Source organism: Chenopodium album, chromosome 7 (genome assembly GCF_948465745.1).
Source record: "Chenopodium album chromosome 7, dcCheAlbu1.1, whole genome shotgun sequence".
NCBI lineage: Eukaryota > Viridiplantae > Streptophyta > Magnoliopsida > Caryophyllales > Amaranthaceae > Chenopodium > Chenopodium album.
The window spans coordinates 75,764,697-75,781,336 of NC_137840.1; the positions used below are offsets into that span (position 1 = coordinate 75,764,697).

Here is a 16,640-nt window from a genome sequence, read left to right on the forward strand (position 1 = left end):
TTTGAGATGTTATTTGAGAGATATATATAAAATATTCTAACGTTGCAATTAAAAAAAATCGGAGGTAGTAGTTTGATTAAACAACCTTTAACGCCAAAAATCTAACGCCTTGGTTGGTGGTATGATTAAACTCGGTGGAAACTCGAAATTCCCAATACATAGATGCTACACGGCGTGGTGTAGATCGTACATGTATAAGTATCCCATAGTCCCAAATAGTTAGAGCACCATTCATCCGTTGAAATGGGATGAAGATGCAAAGTATATGAAGCAAATACTTGAAATTTAGACAGACATGCACCCGTTTGATCTGAGTTCATGCAACCACACATTTGGCTCTTTTATTTCATTCATTTACTGTTATGTTCAGATCTGTGCTTTTCCTCTTTTGTCCCAATGTTTTGCTTTTTAGTTAGGATACCCACTACCAAACAATAAAGTATATTCCACCGACTATTTCTGTTGTTTCACAATTATGCCCCTTTCTTGTAATCTTCTTCTAACATTCATAGGTATTAGGTAGGCTGTTATAATCTTGTTCATTCATTGATAGTTAAGCTCTAATTCAGTTAACTTTAGATTAGTTTATTTAATTAATTTAGATAAGTTATGATAAGAGTTTTTTAAATTTAAATTATAACTAAAATAAGTTTTACTAATGTCTAATTAAGTGTAGATAAGTTCAATTAATTTTATATAAGTGAAAATAAGGTGAATAAAACACATCTATAATTAAATTAAATAAAATTGATTTGAATCGATGGAATTAAATTAAATTATACTGAAACTGATATAAGTAATTTTTTTTTTTAAAAAAAATTGAATATCTTATGCCTTGTTTTCTTTAGCTTAATTTTAGGCCTTGTTTGATAATTAGCGGTTAGCTGATTGATAAGAATTAGTTGTATTAGCTATTTTGACTTCATGGTTACATTAGTTATTTTGACTAGCTGATTTGTAAGAGCTTTTTATGTAGAGTTGTCTGGTAAAATTAGTTTATTATTTGTAATTGTTTGTTAGTTGAACATATATAATGACAATTTAGGACATTGATAGTTTTTTTTTTACTCGACTAAGTTCAAGAAATTGGGAGGGGAAGAATGTGAGTTAGAGTAACTTTTAGGATAAATCATTTCAGTTCATTTCACCTTATCTCAGTTTAATAAATCAGAACAGCGCCTTACTACGGAGGGTGAAAAGGTGGAATTAGGAAAAGACCTGGTCCAAACTGAAAACACCGAAACCTCCGTTGTCCACGTGACAAGAATATTTGAGAAGGTTTAAGTCGTGGCCAAATTTCAATAAATTGATATATAAATACACCGTACTTTTATACCACAACTCTATTTCACAGATCACAATCATCGGATCTCAATATGAATGTCACTCTCAAACTTCTCTAATTTTTTTTTACCATAAACCCTGGCCCGACCCGGCCCACCACACACTTACATTCTCAAGCTCTTTCATCATCATGCATGTCGTCCATCCTTGATTTACACTGAATCAAACTGACTGAAATACAAATCCAGGTATTACTTTATATTATTCTCTTCGTTTCTATTTGTTCTTCCTGTACTCGATTTGAGTGGTTATTTTTGGTTATGAATTATTGAGATTGATTTCATGTTACATAAAATCACTATTCATGAAATTACTAGAAAATTTTTCGAGAATGTAGTTTAGTTTAACAATTAGGTATTAATTTTATTGAGTTTAGGCCTTAAACAGATTATTTTTTTATTATTCGTGTTAGGATTGAACCATTATAATAATGTGATTCGAGTAGAAATTGATTTAGATTAATTAATAAATAATTAGTGAGGAGAGTCGGAGATAGTTGCAATCATGTCGAAAGAAAAACAGGCGGAGTCTACAAGGTTACAGCCTTTTCTTTTATTTTTAATTTTATGGAGTTGTCCTATTTCCAACTTTTTTCGGGTACGAGTAATTTTAATTTGTCCAAAATTCTTCGATTTTAATGATTTTGGTGACACTATACAAAGTACCTAGTATGAAGTTGACCGTTCAAATTTGATAGTTTTGAAACAAACAAACAAACAAAACATGAAAATTTACCATGTACGAGTAAAACTATTTCTCCATTCATTTCGATATAATGGTTAGAATTTTGACACTATTTACAAACTCTTTTGACCATCAAGATCTTACCCATAATCATTACTCGTATATTAAAACCTAATTATCCGTGTTAGGGCCTGTTCACTTCAATTTAATTTCAGTTTGTCTCAGCTCCCATCAATTTAGGATCCTAATTACAATCCCTCATAAAATATTCAATTCAGCTCAGCTCCAATCAATTTAGTTTACTTCAATTCAGTAAATTTGAACAGACCCTTAGTCTCTAGAAAAATAAGTTAAGATTGGGCTATCAAATTTAGTTTACACCTAAGATAAGTTCTACTAGTAACGAGTTTAGTCGTTAAGATGAGTTCACACGCGTTCAAATGTTCAATTAAGTTTTGATTAGTTAAGACAAGGTGAATAATCACACCTAGACTTGACTTACAGAGTTATTCTTTTGAATAACAGAAAAATGGAGGTTCAATCTATTAAATTGTGATGTACCATCAAATAGGAATTGATCAAACTAGAAATGTGGCTATTATTTTGAAATTGAAACAAACAGGATCGGAGTCTTATATTGCATCCAAGGTCACTTGGTGAGCATAGCATATATGGCTTGATTTATGGCAATTGTCTAGAAAATAAAGAGTTTGAATGTGAAAAGAGATCACCCTAATTTTGGATTTCTCTGCTAACTTCAACTTATTGGCAGCTGTTTAAGGTAAAGCAAACCTAAACAAATTTGGCAACTTTAGATTGTTTAAAAGTATTAACCACCAAATCTTTTTATTAAACCAAACGTTTTCACCAAAATCTTTTTTTCAGTTGGTCTATTCTTCTCTAACATTTGACAAAATCTATTATCAAAAGAAACATGTAACAGAAAACTTGATGTTGACTAATGATGATAATATAAATATGTTTTGCATTATATTTTTAGGTAAGTTTAATACAAGGCAATCATGGCATGCTCTTCAATGAATATATCTACATCCCACATTGCCGCGGCTAGGATAGGTATCCTTGGGGAGAATGGTAGTCTTCGACGGTCATCCTCCGGGGAAGAGTTATATAAACAAGCTACTATTAGAAGATCATGCTCAGACAACAACCTCTTATCCTCCTCAACCCGAATAAATAAGCTGAAATCGATCCGCTCCTTTGGGATTTTCTCTAACCCATGTCCAACTTCCACCTCTTCAACTCATATAAATGCACTATTGTTTGATACTGAGGTTGGGAATGAGAACATTACGACGACAGTTGATGACAAGTTATTGAGCGATAGTGAAATGGAAGAGGAAGTTGAGAGGGAAGATAGGGTGAAAAGAGTGAATTGGGTGCAAAGGCTCCTAGAGCTGAGAACGCGGTGGAAGGGTAGAAAGGAGAAGGAAGTTGATTGTAGGTATGAAGAGATTGAAGAAGATTGTAATGGAGAGGATGGTTGTCTAGTGGACTATGGAGAGACAGAAGACGAAGTGAAAATCGACTTAGAATCATTCTCAAAGTTGCTCGTTCACGTGCCTTGGACCGATGCAAAGAAGTTCTCTAAGCTATCTTACCTGTGTAACAAAGCTTATTCAATTCCAGAACTTAAGGTATGCAATCATGCATTTAATGTATGTGAAAAAAAAGGTTTCCTATGTTCATTAAGTCATTGTTCTTCCCGCCTGTGCTTATTCTGTATGTAGTATTATTGAAACTCATATTGGCTTATAAAATCTCTGTTCAGTGGTGAATTGAACTCGAGTCACCCCTTTATTTCAATTGATTGGAACATTGTTTCTTATAACTTATTTTTGAAGTTGAAAAGAATAATGGTGATCTACAAAAGAAATCAGATGTAATGAGATCAACAACAAAAAGATTGTGTGTGTGTGTGTGTGTGTTTCTTTTAAAAGCTCAAAGATGGGAAATTAAGAGAATATGTTAAACATGTAGGCTCATGACTTGCAACAATACCATGGTCTACATTTCATAACATCTTCATTGGAGAAGAAAGCGAAGGCTATTGCACTGAACGCAATATTAGCCAAAGATTCTGCTCACCAACAAGAAGATAACTTGGAAAATCTACAGCAAAGGGATTATGTAGTTAGCCCTTCTGTTGCCTACGAAATTGCTGCATCAGCAGCTTGTCATGTTCAAAATCGAGCCAAAAAAGAATCTCATCCTAGTACCTGTGGAGATGCCTTTTATGCAACAAATAGAGAGGTATGTCCTGTACCGAGAGGTTATAATTCAGAGATGGCCGCACAAATGGCTGCAACAACGATGACAACAGTAGTGGCTGCAAAGGAGAAAGAAAAGCAAGCGGCTGCAAAAGAACTTCAATCATTACATTCTTCCCCTTGTGAGTGGTTCATTTGTGATGATCCAAGTTCTCATGTGCGCTATTTTGTAATCCAGGTAAGTTATACTCCTCTTCTTTGACATAGATTCAAGACATTTTAACCCTTCATTGTATAAACTTTGTGCGTCTGTATTACCGTACTGTTGCAGGGGTCTGAATCGCTGGCATCTTGGCAAACAAACCTTTTTTTTGAACCTGCCAATTTTGAGGTAAAAGAGAAACTGTTATTATCAATAGTCTATCTAATCAACTAATTGGAGATTTGAAGGGCTTCTAAAACCTAAATGAGCACTATCTACAAACACAGGAAACAGATGCAGCTGTTCATCGAGGAATTTACGAAGCAGCTAAGGGAATATATGAACAATTGATGCCAGAAATCCAAAATCATATAGATTCCCATGGAGAAGATGCAAAATTTCAATTTACAGGACATTCTCTAGGGGGCAGTCTATCACTATTAGTCCAAATGATGCTTATTGCGAGAAAAGCTGTCAAGCCATCGATCCTTTTACCAGTGGTTACTTTTGGATCACCATTTGTGTTTTGTGGTGGTGAAAAAATCCTGAAACAGTTACAGCTCGACGAAAGCATGGTTCAAAATGTCATCATGCATAGGGATATTGTTCCTAGAGCGTTCTCATGCAATTATCCTAGACAAGTTGAACAGGTCCTAAAGCGTTTAAACAAATCTTTCAGATCACACCCATGTCTCAACAAGCATGTAAGTATCATCTTAAACCTTCATACTGTAGTTTACTGCCTATTTTGTACTCCTCTCAGTTTCACTTTTAATACAACAGGGCCATTCTTTTGTCATTGAACCAGTGTTAGCTAGTTTTAATTAGCTATAAAAACTTTATAAACATGAAAACGGTCTGACCTTGTTCGATTTGCTTGCTCGTGCAGAAAATGTTGTACTCTCCTACAGGGCAAGTATTTATTCTTCAGCCAACTGAAAAATTATCCCCGTCTCATCCACTGCTTCCGCAAGGGTGTGCTCTTTATGCATTTGACAAGGCTCAACCTAATTTGATAGCACATGCTTTGAGGGAATTTCTAAATACTCCACACCCTCTTGAAACTCTAAGTGATCCTAGAGCTTATGGTTCGGAAGGAACCATCCTCAGAGATCATGACTCAAGCAACTATACAAAGGCAGTCAATGTGGTTATGAAGCAGTATACGAAGATAGCCTTCCGAAAAATCAAGAAAGAGAAACACATGGTATGGCCATTGGTTTCATCTCAATATTCATGGACACATGAAGGTGTCTTGGAAAACACTTCAGTGAGGAAGGAGGTTGTGACTAGCGTGTGATGTTATCGGTACCAAGAATGAATCGTACGCAAAATGGAATTGGGATAAAGAACCAACTTCAAATGTTGTCTAAATAAACAGAAACAACATAATGAAATAAATAGATGAAGAGAGAAGGACCCATGTTATCCCAACTTCAAATGTTGTCTAAATAAATAGAAACAACAGAATGAAATAAATAGATCAAGAGAGAAGACACATGTATATATGTAGTATCATAGTTGGAACTAGGACTATTTTGTACATTCCATGTATATATACCAATTTCAAAAACTTAACTCAAGATTCAAAACTTGTATGTTGTTGATTAGGATGTACAAATCAAGGGTTTTGCTTTAATTTGCATAATTAGTCAATTTATTTATTCTATTGTAATGGGTAAGTGAGATTGTACTTCCTTCGTTATTTACATGTGGATCATTATTCTAAATCAACTTGCCCTTGTGACTCTCTAAACATCAAAAAAAAAAAAAAAAAAAAAAAAAACTAAATTGACAATTTTCTAAAGTGCCTTTTTAAAAAAAAAAAAAAATTACAGTATTTATATTCTTGCATAATACTCTTTCATAATACTCACTCCTATATATGTCGCACATCTTTTATTTTTTTTACAAAAATAAATTACACAACATTATCTCTTTTGTTTAATAGACTGTAGTTTATTCCATTCAACTCATCATAAATCCTTTTAGGTTGATTTTTTAGGGCTTCACCCCTTTATATATAGTCTACTCGCTCTCTAACAATTTTCCAAATAGATTCCACTGTTAAAAAAATTATTAATTAACTAAATAGATAATCAATTCGTCAAAGTACATTTCAGATAATTTGTTTACTCATAAGACGATAATTTTCAAAATTTAAGATATGTACTACATACTAAATCCTTTAATAGTAAAATTTTAATTTCCAAATGATTTCATGAAACTATTGTTTGATTTTGTGTGCCTTAAATAATAACTAGTTTTTGGGCCAGGGCGATGCGCTGCATTACTACATGAAACTAAGTGATCATTAATATACAATGTAATTTATGATTTAACTTTCTTTGAATGAATATATGTTTTCTTTAAAACAATTATACCATATGTTTTATATTTATATATATATTTCTTTTTTATATTTATAACATGTTTGATAATTAGCTTAGATGACTAAATAGTCAATTTTATTTATTGTAAGTGGTTTGGGAATCCTCTTATCATTATCTTGTGGATTATCCCTCTTATCAGATTGCTTGATAACAAAATCTATGGACTTATAAATATCCATTGAATTCCAATTTATAAATATCATAAAAAAAAAAAAATTCATATTCCATTCATTCAAAGACAAAAATATAATTAGGCAAAAAATGTAAGAGAATAAGTTTTTTTAACACTAAAAAAAAGTTTTTTTTTTTTTTTTTTTTTTTTTTTTTTTTTTTTTTTTGTGGGAGAAGAGAATAAGCTCATGCTTAGACTATTATAATGTTGGGCTACATAGCTTACTACAACACATCTAAGCTTGAAAGTTAGGGCAAAGATATCCAATTCACCAATTGTGAACAAGAAGTTGCTAGCCCAATTTGACAAACTAAATCAAATCAAATTCCCAAAAAACCAAAACCCCCCATTTTTTTCTTTCTTTCTTCTCCTTCCTTTCTCTTCCTCTTCCTCCTCTCTTTCTCTCTCCTCCCCAAACACCACCAGATTCTCTCTATCTTTCTTCCCCCTTTTTTTCTTTATTTGTTTACCAATTTCCTAATTCAAAAAATACCCACAATCTAATTCTCTTCTCTTTCCCATTTTGTTGGGGTATTTCCTTTTTTCTTGCGATCCATAGCCTCTGCTTTTGATGGGGCTTATTGTTGTAGCATTAAACTTTTGTAGAAATTTATTAACAAGCATTAAATCCCACTTGGGGTTTTCCTTTTTCTATCAATTTTAGCATTAAATTACTCATTTTTCGACATTTCAAGCGTCATATTATTGCACCCACTTTGGAAAAGTTCCTCCATATTTTAAGCTAGGGTTTTCTCTGCCAAAGTTGGGTAACCCAATTTGCCCTTAATCTATTCAATTGAGCTCTGTTTATTGGGAGTTTTTGGGTTACAATTTGTTTTTTTATTGGGGTTGTTGTTGTAGCATCAAATTTGTAGTTTATATAGTGAAGTTGTAGATTGTAACAACTTATTTTTGCTGCCTCTTATTATTCGGGGTTGAATTTTAGGATAGTTTGCAAATTTGGGAATATATTTTGAATAATTTCTGGGTGTATCTATTGTTCTAATTTGGATATAGAATACATATTTTGCTATATTCTTAATCTGGGTTGTTAGTGTTACTGGTGGGTGGAGTGTTGTTTTTGCTTAGGAGTAGAGTTTGGAGTAAAGGAAATTAGCCTTTGCCTGCATGGGCGGGCATGAGGGATGGCCACAGCCGAGTGGGCTACATCCGAATGGGCTGTTGCCCAATGAAACCGCCTCGGCTATTCGTGTTCTTGATTCAGAACGGTGGTTGAAAGCCGAGGAGAGAATCGAAGAGCTTATAGCTCGCATTCAGCCCAACCAGCCATCTGAACAAAGGCGAAATGCTGTTGCAGATTATGTGCAGCGGTTGATCATGAAATGCTTCCCTTGTCAGGTGAAGTTACACTCTTTAGAATGCTTAATTGCTAGGCATATTTTTTTAGGGTAGATTGATTGCTTGGTTGACTTGAAATTTCCCTTTCATTTAGTGCTAGTAATAGTATTGGTAGTACATTATGTTTCCCTGCCTATTGTTTAAATTTATCAATGCTGTTTCGGTTTCAATTGTGTCCCTTATTCCATGTTCACCCTTTTATAGTGATCATGTGAACGAAACAACTGGTTTCAGCATTTGGTAGTTCCAATATTTATCCCTTGAAGGCTTGAAGCACTTTCATTGGTTATTTAGACTCATCCTTTTCGCCTGATAATCTGTTATCTGTAGATGTTGGAGTTTATAGGAACTTGTTTTAGTAGTGAATTGTACTTGGGCAACCTTTACCTTTTTGGAACTTTTTCGAATTACAATTTTGTGATAACTTATTATTTATGCTGAAAAGAGCAAACCCATCAACTCTACAAAATTAAATACAGGGATTTTTGACAATTTTATTATTCATGCTGATCTAGTCAATGAGTTGTCATTTGCAATCTTTGTACAACTTGTTAATGTTTATTTATGCTTTCCCCTTCAATGTTATTTTTCATTTGAGATTATCAGATCCTTTAAGCACAGAAGGGTCAGCTGTACATGGATCTCTGTTGATAGTTATATCTAGCCGTTGCTTTGCAATCCTATAATTTCTTAGTATTTATTGTTCACAGGTTTTCACTTTTGGGTCTGTTCCTTTGAAGACATATTTGCCGGATGGGGACATTGATTTAACAGCATTTAGTAAAAATCAGACTCTTAAGGATAATTGGGCTACTCAAGTGCGTGATATACTAGAAAGTGAAGAGAAGAATGAAAATGCTGAATTTCATGTGAAAGAGGTTCAGTATATTCAGGCAGAAGTGAGTCCTTCACTCCTTTCATCTGCTCTTGCCCCATTTTGTGTTTTCCTTTGCCATTATTCATTAAACATTGTCGGGATATTATCAACCCTCTCTTTGTCTGAATTTTTTTGAATTCTTCTGTGAGGCTATGCTTAGACTAGCAAAGTGTATGTTGACCTTTTGAACTTGTATTGTGATGCCGCTGCATATTACAGTTATTTCTGAACTCATCTAGAATGTGTGGATTTTTTCCTAACCTGTCAGGGTAATTTAGTGAACTAGTAATATAATATATGTTTTCTTTTAACTTCTTCTAAAGGCTAAATCGACGTAGTCAAACAGTGCATTTGAGTACAGCTGCTACTTGAAAGGGGGTATACTCTGAATTAGGACAACAACATTACATTGGCAGTACAATTTAGATTATATATAGAACTGATGTTTCATTTGTGCTCTTTTTCAGGTCAAAATTATAAAGTGTCTAGTGGAAAATATTGTTGTGGACATATCATTTAATCAGTTGGGTGGGCTATGCACCCTATGTTTCCTTGAAGAGGTGATTTTTATCCTATAATACTTGCATTTTTATTTTGAGAAACTATGTGCTGATTAGAATGACATGACATTTATACTGCAGGTTGACCATTTGATTAATCAGAATCACCTGTTTAAGCGTAGTATTATATTGATCAAAGCTTGGTGCTACTACGAGAGTCGTATATTGGGTGCTCATCATGGGCTTATATCTACTTATGCCTTGGAGACCTTGGTTCTTTACATATTTCATGTTTTCAATAATACTTTCACAGGACCTTTAGAGGTGCTATATTTAAATCTTGCTTCATTTGATGTTTTAGATCCTATGCTCTCTATAATGTCCACTGATATGATTTCCTTTCCAGGTTCTGTACCGTTTTTTGGAATTCTTTAGTAATTTTGATTGGGATAATTTTTGTGTCAGCTTATGGGGTCCTGTACCCATTAGTTCACTTCCTGATGTAACTGGTAGGCTTCCTATTTGTAGCTGATTCGGTGATTCCTATCTCAGTAATTGATTGTGATTGCTATCTCTGATATTCTTATAATGGTTAATGTCACAGCGGAGCCTCCTCGCAAAGATAGTGGAGACTTGCTGCTTAGTAAATTGTTTCTTGATGCATGTAGTTCTGTATATGCTGTCTTCCCGGAAGGCCTAGAAAATCAGGGACAACCCTTTATCTCGAAGCATTTTAATGTCATTGATCCTTTGCGTGTGAACAATAACCTCGGAAGAAGTGTTAGTAAAGGTATTTTTATTCCTATACCAATTGATAGTTTATGACTTTAACATTTATTAAGGTTTAAACTATGTAGTTAATATATTCTCTAGTTAGCTGCATTCTTTCATTATATTAGAGTGACGAGTATCTGGTTTTTCAAATTGTAAACTTGTAAAGTAAGGGAAATATGTTTTTCAGTAATTGGAAAATGCTTTCAAAGGCAACCTTTCCTTGAAAGGATTTTCCTCATACATGCTTGTTACCAAATATCATGAGATGAAGAGCTGACACGTTGGATTAACAAAGATGGGGATTGGGTTTTACTATCGATTAATTCACTATGATATAATATACTTACTCTTTTTTCTTACTTGCAAGTTGCAACACTTCTAATTTCTCGCTTGCCAATGCATTGCTTCATTTACCTTATTTCTCTTATTATCAATAAATGAAGTTTAAAGTAATTTTATGGAAGTATAAATCAAGACAAATCTAACAAGATCTCATTTGACTATCCTTTTTCTAAACTATAAATCATCAAAGGTAGTCATAGTAGCATATGTGAATAGTGCTAAAGTCAAAATGTTGCAAGTAAAAAAATAGAGAAAGTATATATTTTTTTTCCATATTTACCCGTTGATCAGCCTGAATGAATGTTTTTAAAACCTGACATGTTAATATTTCAGGAAACTTTTACAGAATTCGCAGTGCGTTTACGTTTGGGGCAAAGAGGCTAGCTAGGCTACTAGACTGTTCTGATGAGAACATTGTTATTGAGTTGAACCAGTTCTTTATGAACACATGGGAGAGACATGGTAGTGGTGTACGTCCTGATGTCCCTAGTAGTGACTTGTGGCCCTCATTGGCAAATCCAGATGATCGATCGAACAATCAAGATATTGCTTCAAGTAGCAAGAATGCTAGTGATAATGTATCAATTCAAGAAACTCAGATTAGGGTGCCTCAGAGTAATCGGCCTCTAACCTCTCAACGTGCTAGTTATCCTTTGGAAAGCATTTCAAAAAACAATGAAGTTCTTGCAGCTTCTTGCACACAGGATCAAAAGAGCATTGGGAATCCGAACAGCTCAGAGATTATGGAGCAGGTTGGAAAAGGCAATGCTCAGAGTTTGCGAGCTGATAGAAATAAAAAGAGCTTGAAACCTGATCACATGCTGAATGAAATACAGGGGAAGTATCTTTTTGCCAGAACACGGTCAAGTCCAGAGCTCACTAATGCATATTATGATGCTTCTTCAAGAGGAAGGCGTAGTAAACCTACTGACAGTGGGAGAAGTCAGGTTGCTTCTTCAAAGATGGATAGCAACCAAAGGAAAAACATAGCATCTGAAACTCTGTCAACTCAAAGCACATTATCCTCATCAGATGATCTCTTATCTGGTAGGTACAATTCTCATCATGCTGTAGATGTTGCTGCTGATTCCATGAGTGTTTCAAATAGCCATGTTGGTGATTCTGGAACTGGCATTGTTAGTGAGGATCATACATCTGTAACAGGAGCACAAGGAATGCATCAAGAGGAGCAAGATCTTGTAAATATGATGGCATCCTCCTCTTTACATAATTTTGGTGGACAGGTACCTATGCCACTGAATTTGGCATCCTCTCATTTACCTCTACCAATACCCCAATCAGTGCTTGCTTCTATGGGATATAATCAGAGAGGAATGGCTGGCATGGTCCCTGCTAATATTCCTGTGATTGATCCTCACTGGGCTGCAAACCTACACTTTCAGCAGGGCTTTTCATCTCCATTGACTCCATATTTTCCTGGAGTTGGGTTTCCTGCAAAATCTGAGGCTTTGATAGAACAAGGTGATGAGAATTTTAGTTCTGTGGAAATTGCACAACAGGGTGCTGATACTGATCATTGGCATGAGCGAGATGTGACTACGATTGGTGGTCAAGATGATGTAAGTTTGGAGATGCACCATGTAGATGACAGGCAGCCTTCGACTTCTGGTAATTCCAGCTTTGGTCCCTCATCTCGCATGGCTAATTCTGGGAGTACTTTTAAAGCTCAGACCAAAGTTGCCAAGGAGCTTCAAACATCAATGAGAGATGATTATGTGGAAAATATGCAGCGCCAAGATAATCGAGAAAATGAGGTGTACTCAGATGATAGAGTTACTAGTGCTAGGTTTTCTTCTGCTTCTCAGGCTGGTTCTGTGAGAAGTAAGACATCATCTGAGAGTTCATGGGATGGGTCATCTGCAAGAGTATCGAAGGTGGCCAGGGAAAAGCGGGGAAGGAAAACAGCTGTTTCATCTTCAGTACCTCCCATTATTCATAGTAAAGACAAAAACATCTACAATCATTCCTCTGCTGATTTAGATGATGAGAATAGAGATTGGAATAGTATGTCCACAAAAGGGGTAGAAATTAATGAAAGAAGTATAGTTTCTCAACATGCATCTACTTTGCATGTCCCAAGGCATCACTTGCCTGGCTATGAAGCGGCACAGACTAGTGGGTCTGATTCAGTCATGCCTATTGCTCCTATGGTTTTAGGTCCCGCCTCACGGCAAATCAAATTCTATCCCACTGGACCACCTGTGCCTTTCTTTACAATGCTTCATTTTCCTCCTGAGGCTGGAACTTCTGATCGAGCAAGTAGTTCTCCACATGGAGAGGTGGGTTCTGATGATATTGATTCTGTGAAAAGCATTGGTTTTTCTGCGGGGCATGATGCTCTTGATGTTTATAGTACTTATAATTCCATTAAAAGAGCAATTACCACAGAGTCATCTGAAGAACCAAAGCCTGATATTCTCAACAGTGACTTTGCTAGCCATTGGCAAAATCTGCAGTTTGGACGGTTTTGCCAGAGCCCTCGATTTCCTCCACCAGCTGTTTGCCCATCTCCTGTTGCTGCCCCTCCTATGTACTTACAGGGTTGCTTTCCTTGGGATGGTCCTGGAAGACCACTTCCAGCAAATGCTAACCTTTTGTCTCAGCTTATGAGTTACGGCCCACGCTTTGTTCCTGTTCCCCCTGTTCAGCCTGTGTCCAGTAGACCTCCTGTTGTCTACCAACACTATGCTGATGAACTACCAAGATACCGCAGTGGAACAGGAACCTATCTACCAAATCCTGTAAGGGCCTCTTGTAGACTTTTTTTTGTGCATGCAATTGTCCATATTTTGCCAGTTGATCTTCTGTTGATTGTCTACATATCTGGATACTTTGACTAGTTTTTTAAGTTCATTTCTTACTTTCTTAGATAGCACGAGATTGTTATTTTTTGTATGGTTAAATATGATAGGATTATTTTGTCAAAAAAAAAAAAAAAAAAAGTAATATGGTTGGATGTTTTTCTTTCTAAGCATTTTGGATGCTTGATTTGCTGCATGTGAATGACCTTATTTAGAATGTCTAGTTGAGACTTAGAATCTTAGAAAATGTTATAGAATTGAGACTGGAAGAACCCCAGATCGCTTTTCCCTAATTTAAATATCATCAGCAGCTTTCCTTTTCTCTCTCTTCCCCCCCCCCCCCCCCCCCCCCCCACCCCCCACATAAAACTCAAACTGCAATTTTATGTCCATTCTCTATCCCTGCTTGGGTTGCTCTGTCACTACGCCAGCTTTTCTAACATGCTTCCTCTAGCTTTCTTGTTATGCCATACTCTTTTTTTTAAAGCAAGAAGGAAAATTAGAGAAATTCTCCTGGTCATTATCTTGGTTGTTATGATCTCTATCAGATTTTTTTAATATGCTATAGTATCCCTTCCCCTGAGAAGACTAAGGATAGAATTCGTCCAGTCTCTTAAATAGTAAAATGTGATTGTTATGATTTGTATCTACATTTTTCCAGTAATCATCTGCGTGCTGAGGCCTGAGGCACTGTGGTGGGAGTTGGGTTGGGTGGGTGGGTGATGGTTTGAGTTGCTGGGCAGGATTAATGAGAGGTTTTTTGGGGCTGTGGGAAATTTTGTTCTCTCTCTCTCTCTCTCTCTATCTCTTTTATTTTTTTTATTTTTATTTTTATTTTTTTTATTTTTTTATTAAATGGTTTAGAGTTTTCATGCATCTTGTGCTAATTTCTGTGTGTGTGTGTGTAATTTTGCTAACTTTTTGTGCTCAAAAGTGCCAACGGTCCTTTGTGTGATAATTTGATTGCCTGAGATATTGGATCTGTACCATTTTTTTATTTCAAAATGATGATCAATCAATTATCTTTTGCTTGTTTCTGTAATGCTTTTCTTTTGCTTTTGGTTTTCTAAATTGTAGCATCTTTCTTGATTGCTTTCTTAAAATTTTCTGTAGCAACCACATGCCTATCAAACATCTTGACAAAGCTTTGTTTTTCTAACAAATCTTGATGGTAATGAAGTAGAATGCAATATGTTCAGACTTTTGGTTTGAGATGAAGTGGTTACTGAAAGGATTTAATTGTATTGACGATGTACATGTGTTGTATGCTTGTATTGGTTATGAATTGCTCTCTTTTTTTTTTTTTTAATAAAAAAAATTATGGGTTTTTCAATTATGTCCACTCTCTTTTTTAATATTCTTTCAAAATATTATTCATCACTTGATGATTTCATTGTCACTGGCAGAAGGCTTCTGTGAGAGATCGACATTCTTCTGGAGCGAGAAGGAACAGTTACAACTATGATAGAAGTGATCATAGTGACAGAGAAGGTAACTGGAATGCCGCAAAAGCAAGAGCTGCTGGTCGTAGTCACAACCGTAGCCAAGCCGAGAAGTCAAGGGTTGATCGATTGCCAGCCAATGAGAGTCGGGCTGACAGGCCTTGGTCTACTTACAGGCATGACCATATACCTTCGTATCAGGCTCAAAATGGTCCATCACTGCCTAGCTCCTCTCAGAGCAGCTCAGTGAATGTGGCTTATGGGATGTACCAGATGCCAGGTATGAACCCAAGTGGAGTAACATCAAATGGATCCTCGATACCATCTGTTGTCATGTTGTATCCATATGATAACAATTCTGGCTATGTATCTCCCGGAGAGCAACTTGAGTTTGGTTCTCTAGGCCCCATGAGTGTTGTTGGCACGAATGATGCAACACAACCCATTGATGGAACTCGGTTTAGGAGAGCGTTTGAGGATCAAAGATTTCATCGTAGCTCAACTCAACAGTCTTCACCAGACCAACCATCATCCCCTCACTTCCAAAGGTAATTTTCATTCACATTCACGTGTTTCGGTCATTATCCAGCTTGTGAGTTGTGATTATACTCTATGAGAGGTCATTTTATGATGCTGTTCTATTTTACTATCTTATAACAGGAGGATTTAATTATTTTGCCAGATCAATGGCCCAAAGGAACTATCAGTTGAAAGATGAAGACTTTCCACCCTTGGTTTTCCAAAATCCAGGACAAGATGGTGGGAGGATCTGTAATGAGAAATACTCCCATTACCATGCTCCAATGTTTGCACCACAAGCATAGGAGGTCGGGGGTTCTGATGGTTGGGTTGGTGAAGGGATTCTGCTGGCTTCTTTGGTACACTAGGAACTCGGTTTCCTGGCTGTTCTTGCTCCAAGAGTGGAGTATTGGTGAACTAGCCAAAGATCATAACATTAAGGTTTGGAAATCTCCATTTTCAGTAGCAAATGTGACGGTTGAAAGAAGCAGCAGGTTGAGGCAGACGGGGAGTTGCAATTTCTTAGGGTCTGACATACTGTAAGTCTGTAACTTAGTCGAAGTAGCTGTAGAAACTGAGTTAAGGGCTTATCTTTCGCCCTGTCGAGATCAGTTTTCCATTTTTACACACTGTATTTGGAGGGGGTTCTTGATAAAGCTCATTTTATACTTGTTTTCCTTTAGTTAGATTTGCTAAAAACAGTGTAGCAACATCACCCTCATAGTTTAAATAGCAGTTAGAAGTTCTTGATACTGTTATCCTTGTTCAAAGTTTTACTCAGTGTTGTACCTGATTCATAAATTAGGTTACGGGGATTGGGGGTTCCCCATCATATATTTTAGGAGTATACAATTTTTTTTTTTTAATAAAACAATATAAACATTCAAAAAAATCTTAAATCAACAAAAATTGGATGTAAGCTTGATTTTTTTTTTTTTTTTTTTTTTTTTTAATTCTTGTCAAAGTTTTGGAAGAGACT

General features: G+C 35.7%; 2 protein-coding genes across 4 annotated transcripts; both read left to right on the plus strand.

Annotated features, from left to right (window-relative positions):
* Nucleotides 1–1,317: 1,317 nt before the first annotated feature.
* LOC145638609 (phospholipase A1 PLIP1, chloroplastic-like) lies at nt 1,318–6,029 on the plus strand. The gene is made up of 6 exons (XM_081689596.1): nt 1,318–1,532; nt 3,029–3,686; nt 4,030–4,497; nt 4,591–4,650; nt 4,749–5,165; nt 5,351–6,029. Exons 2-6 carry the CDS (start codon nt 3,051–3,053, stop codon nt 5,759–5,761), a joined length of 1,992 nt encoding a protein of 663 aa, XP_081545722.1. The 5' UTR covers nt 1,318–1,532; nt 3,029–3,050; the 3' UTR covers nt 5,762–6,029.
* Nucleotides 6,030–7,270: 1,241 nt separating this feature from the next.
* On the plus strand, nt 7,271–16,413 carry LOC145639645 (uncharacterized). 3 transcript variants are annotated; one of them, XM_081690934.1, is made up of 9 exons: nt 7,271–8,385; nt 9,096–9,284; nt 9,730–9,822; nt 9,904–10,086; nt 10,169–10,271; nt 10,367–10,552; nt 11,212–13,640; nt 15,107–15,690; nt 15,825–16,413. In XM_081690934.1, the coding sequence occupies exons 1-9, from the start codon at nt 8,155–8,157 to the stop codon at nt 15,964–15,966; spliced, it is 4,140 nt and encodes a 1,379-aa protein (XP_081547060.1). In that variant the 5' UTR covers nt 7,271–8,154; the 3' UTR covers nt 15,967–16,413. The 3 variants fall into 3 exon arrangements, with proteins under 3 accessions (XP_081547060.1, XP_081547061.1, XP_081547062.1); XM_081690935.1 differs by having other exon boundaries at nt 15,110–15,690; XM_081690936.1 differs by having other exon boundaries at nt 15,803–15,963.
* The last annotated feature ends 227 nt before the right edge of the window (nt 16,414–16,640 follow it).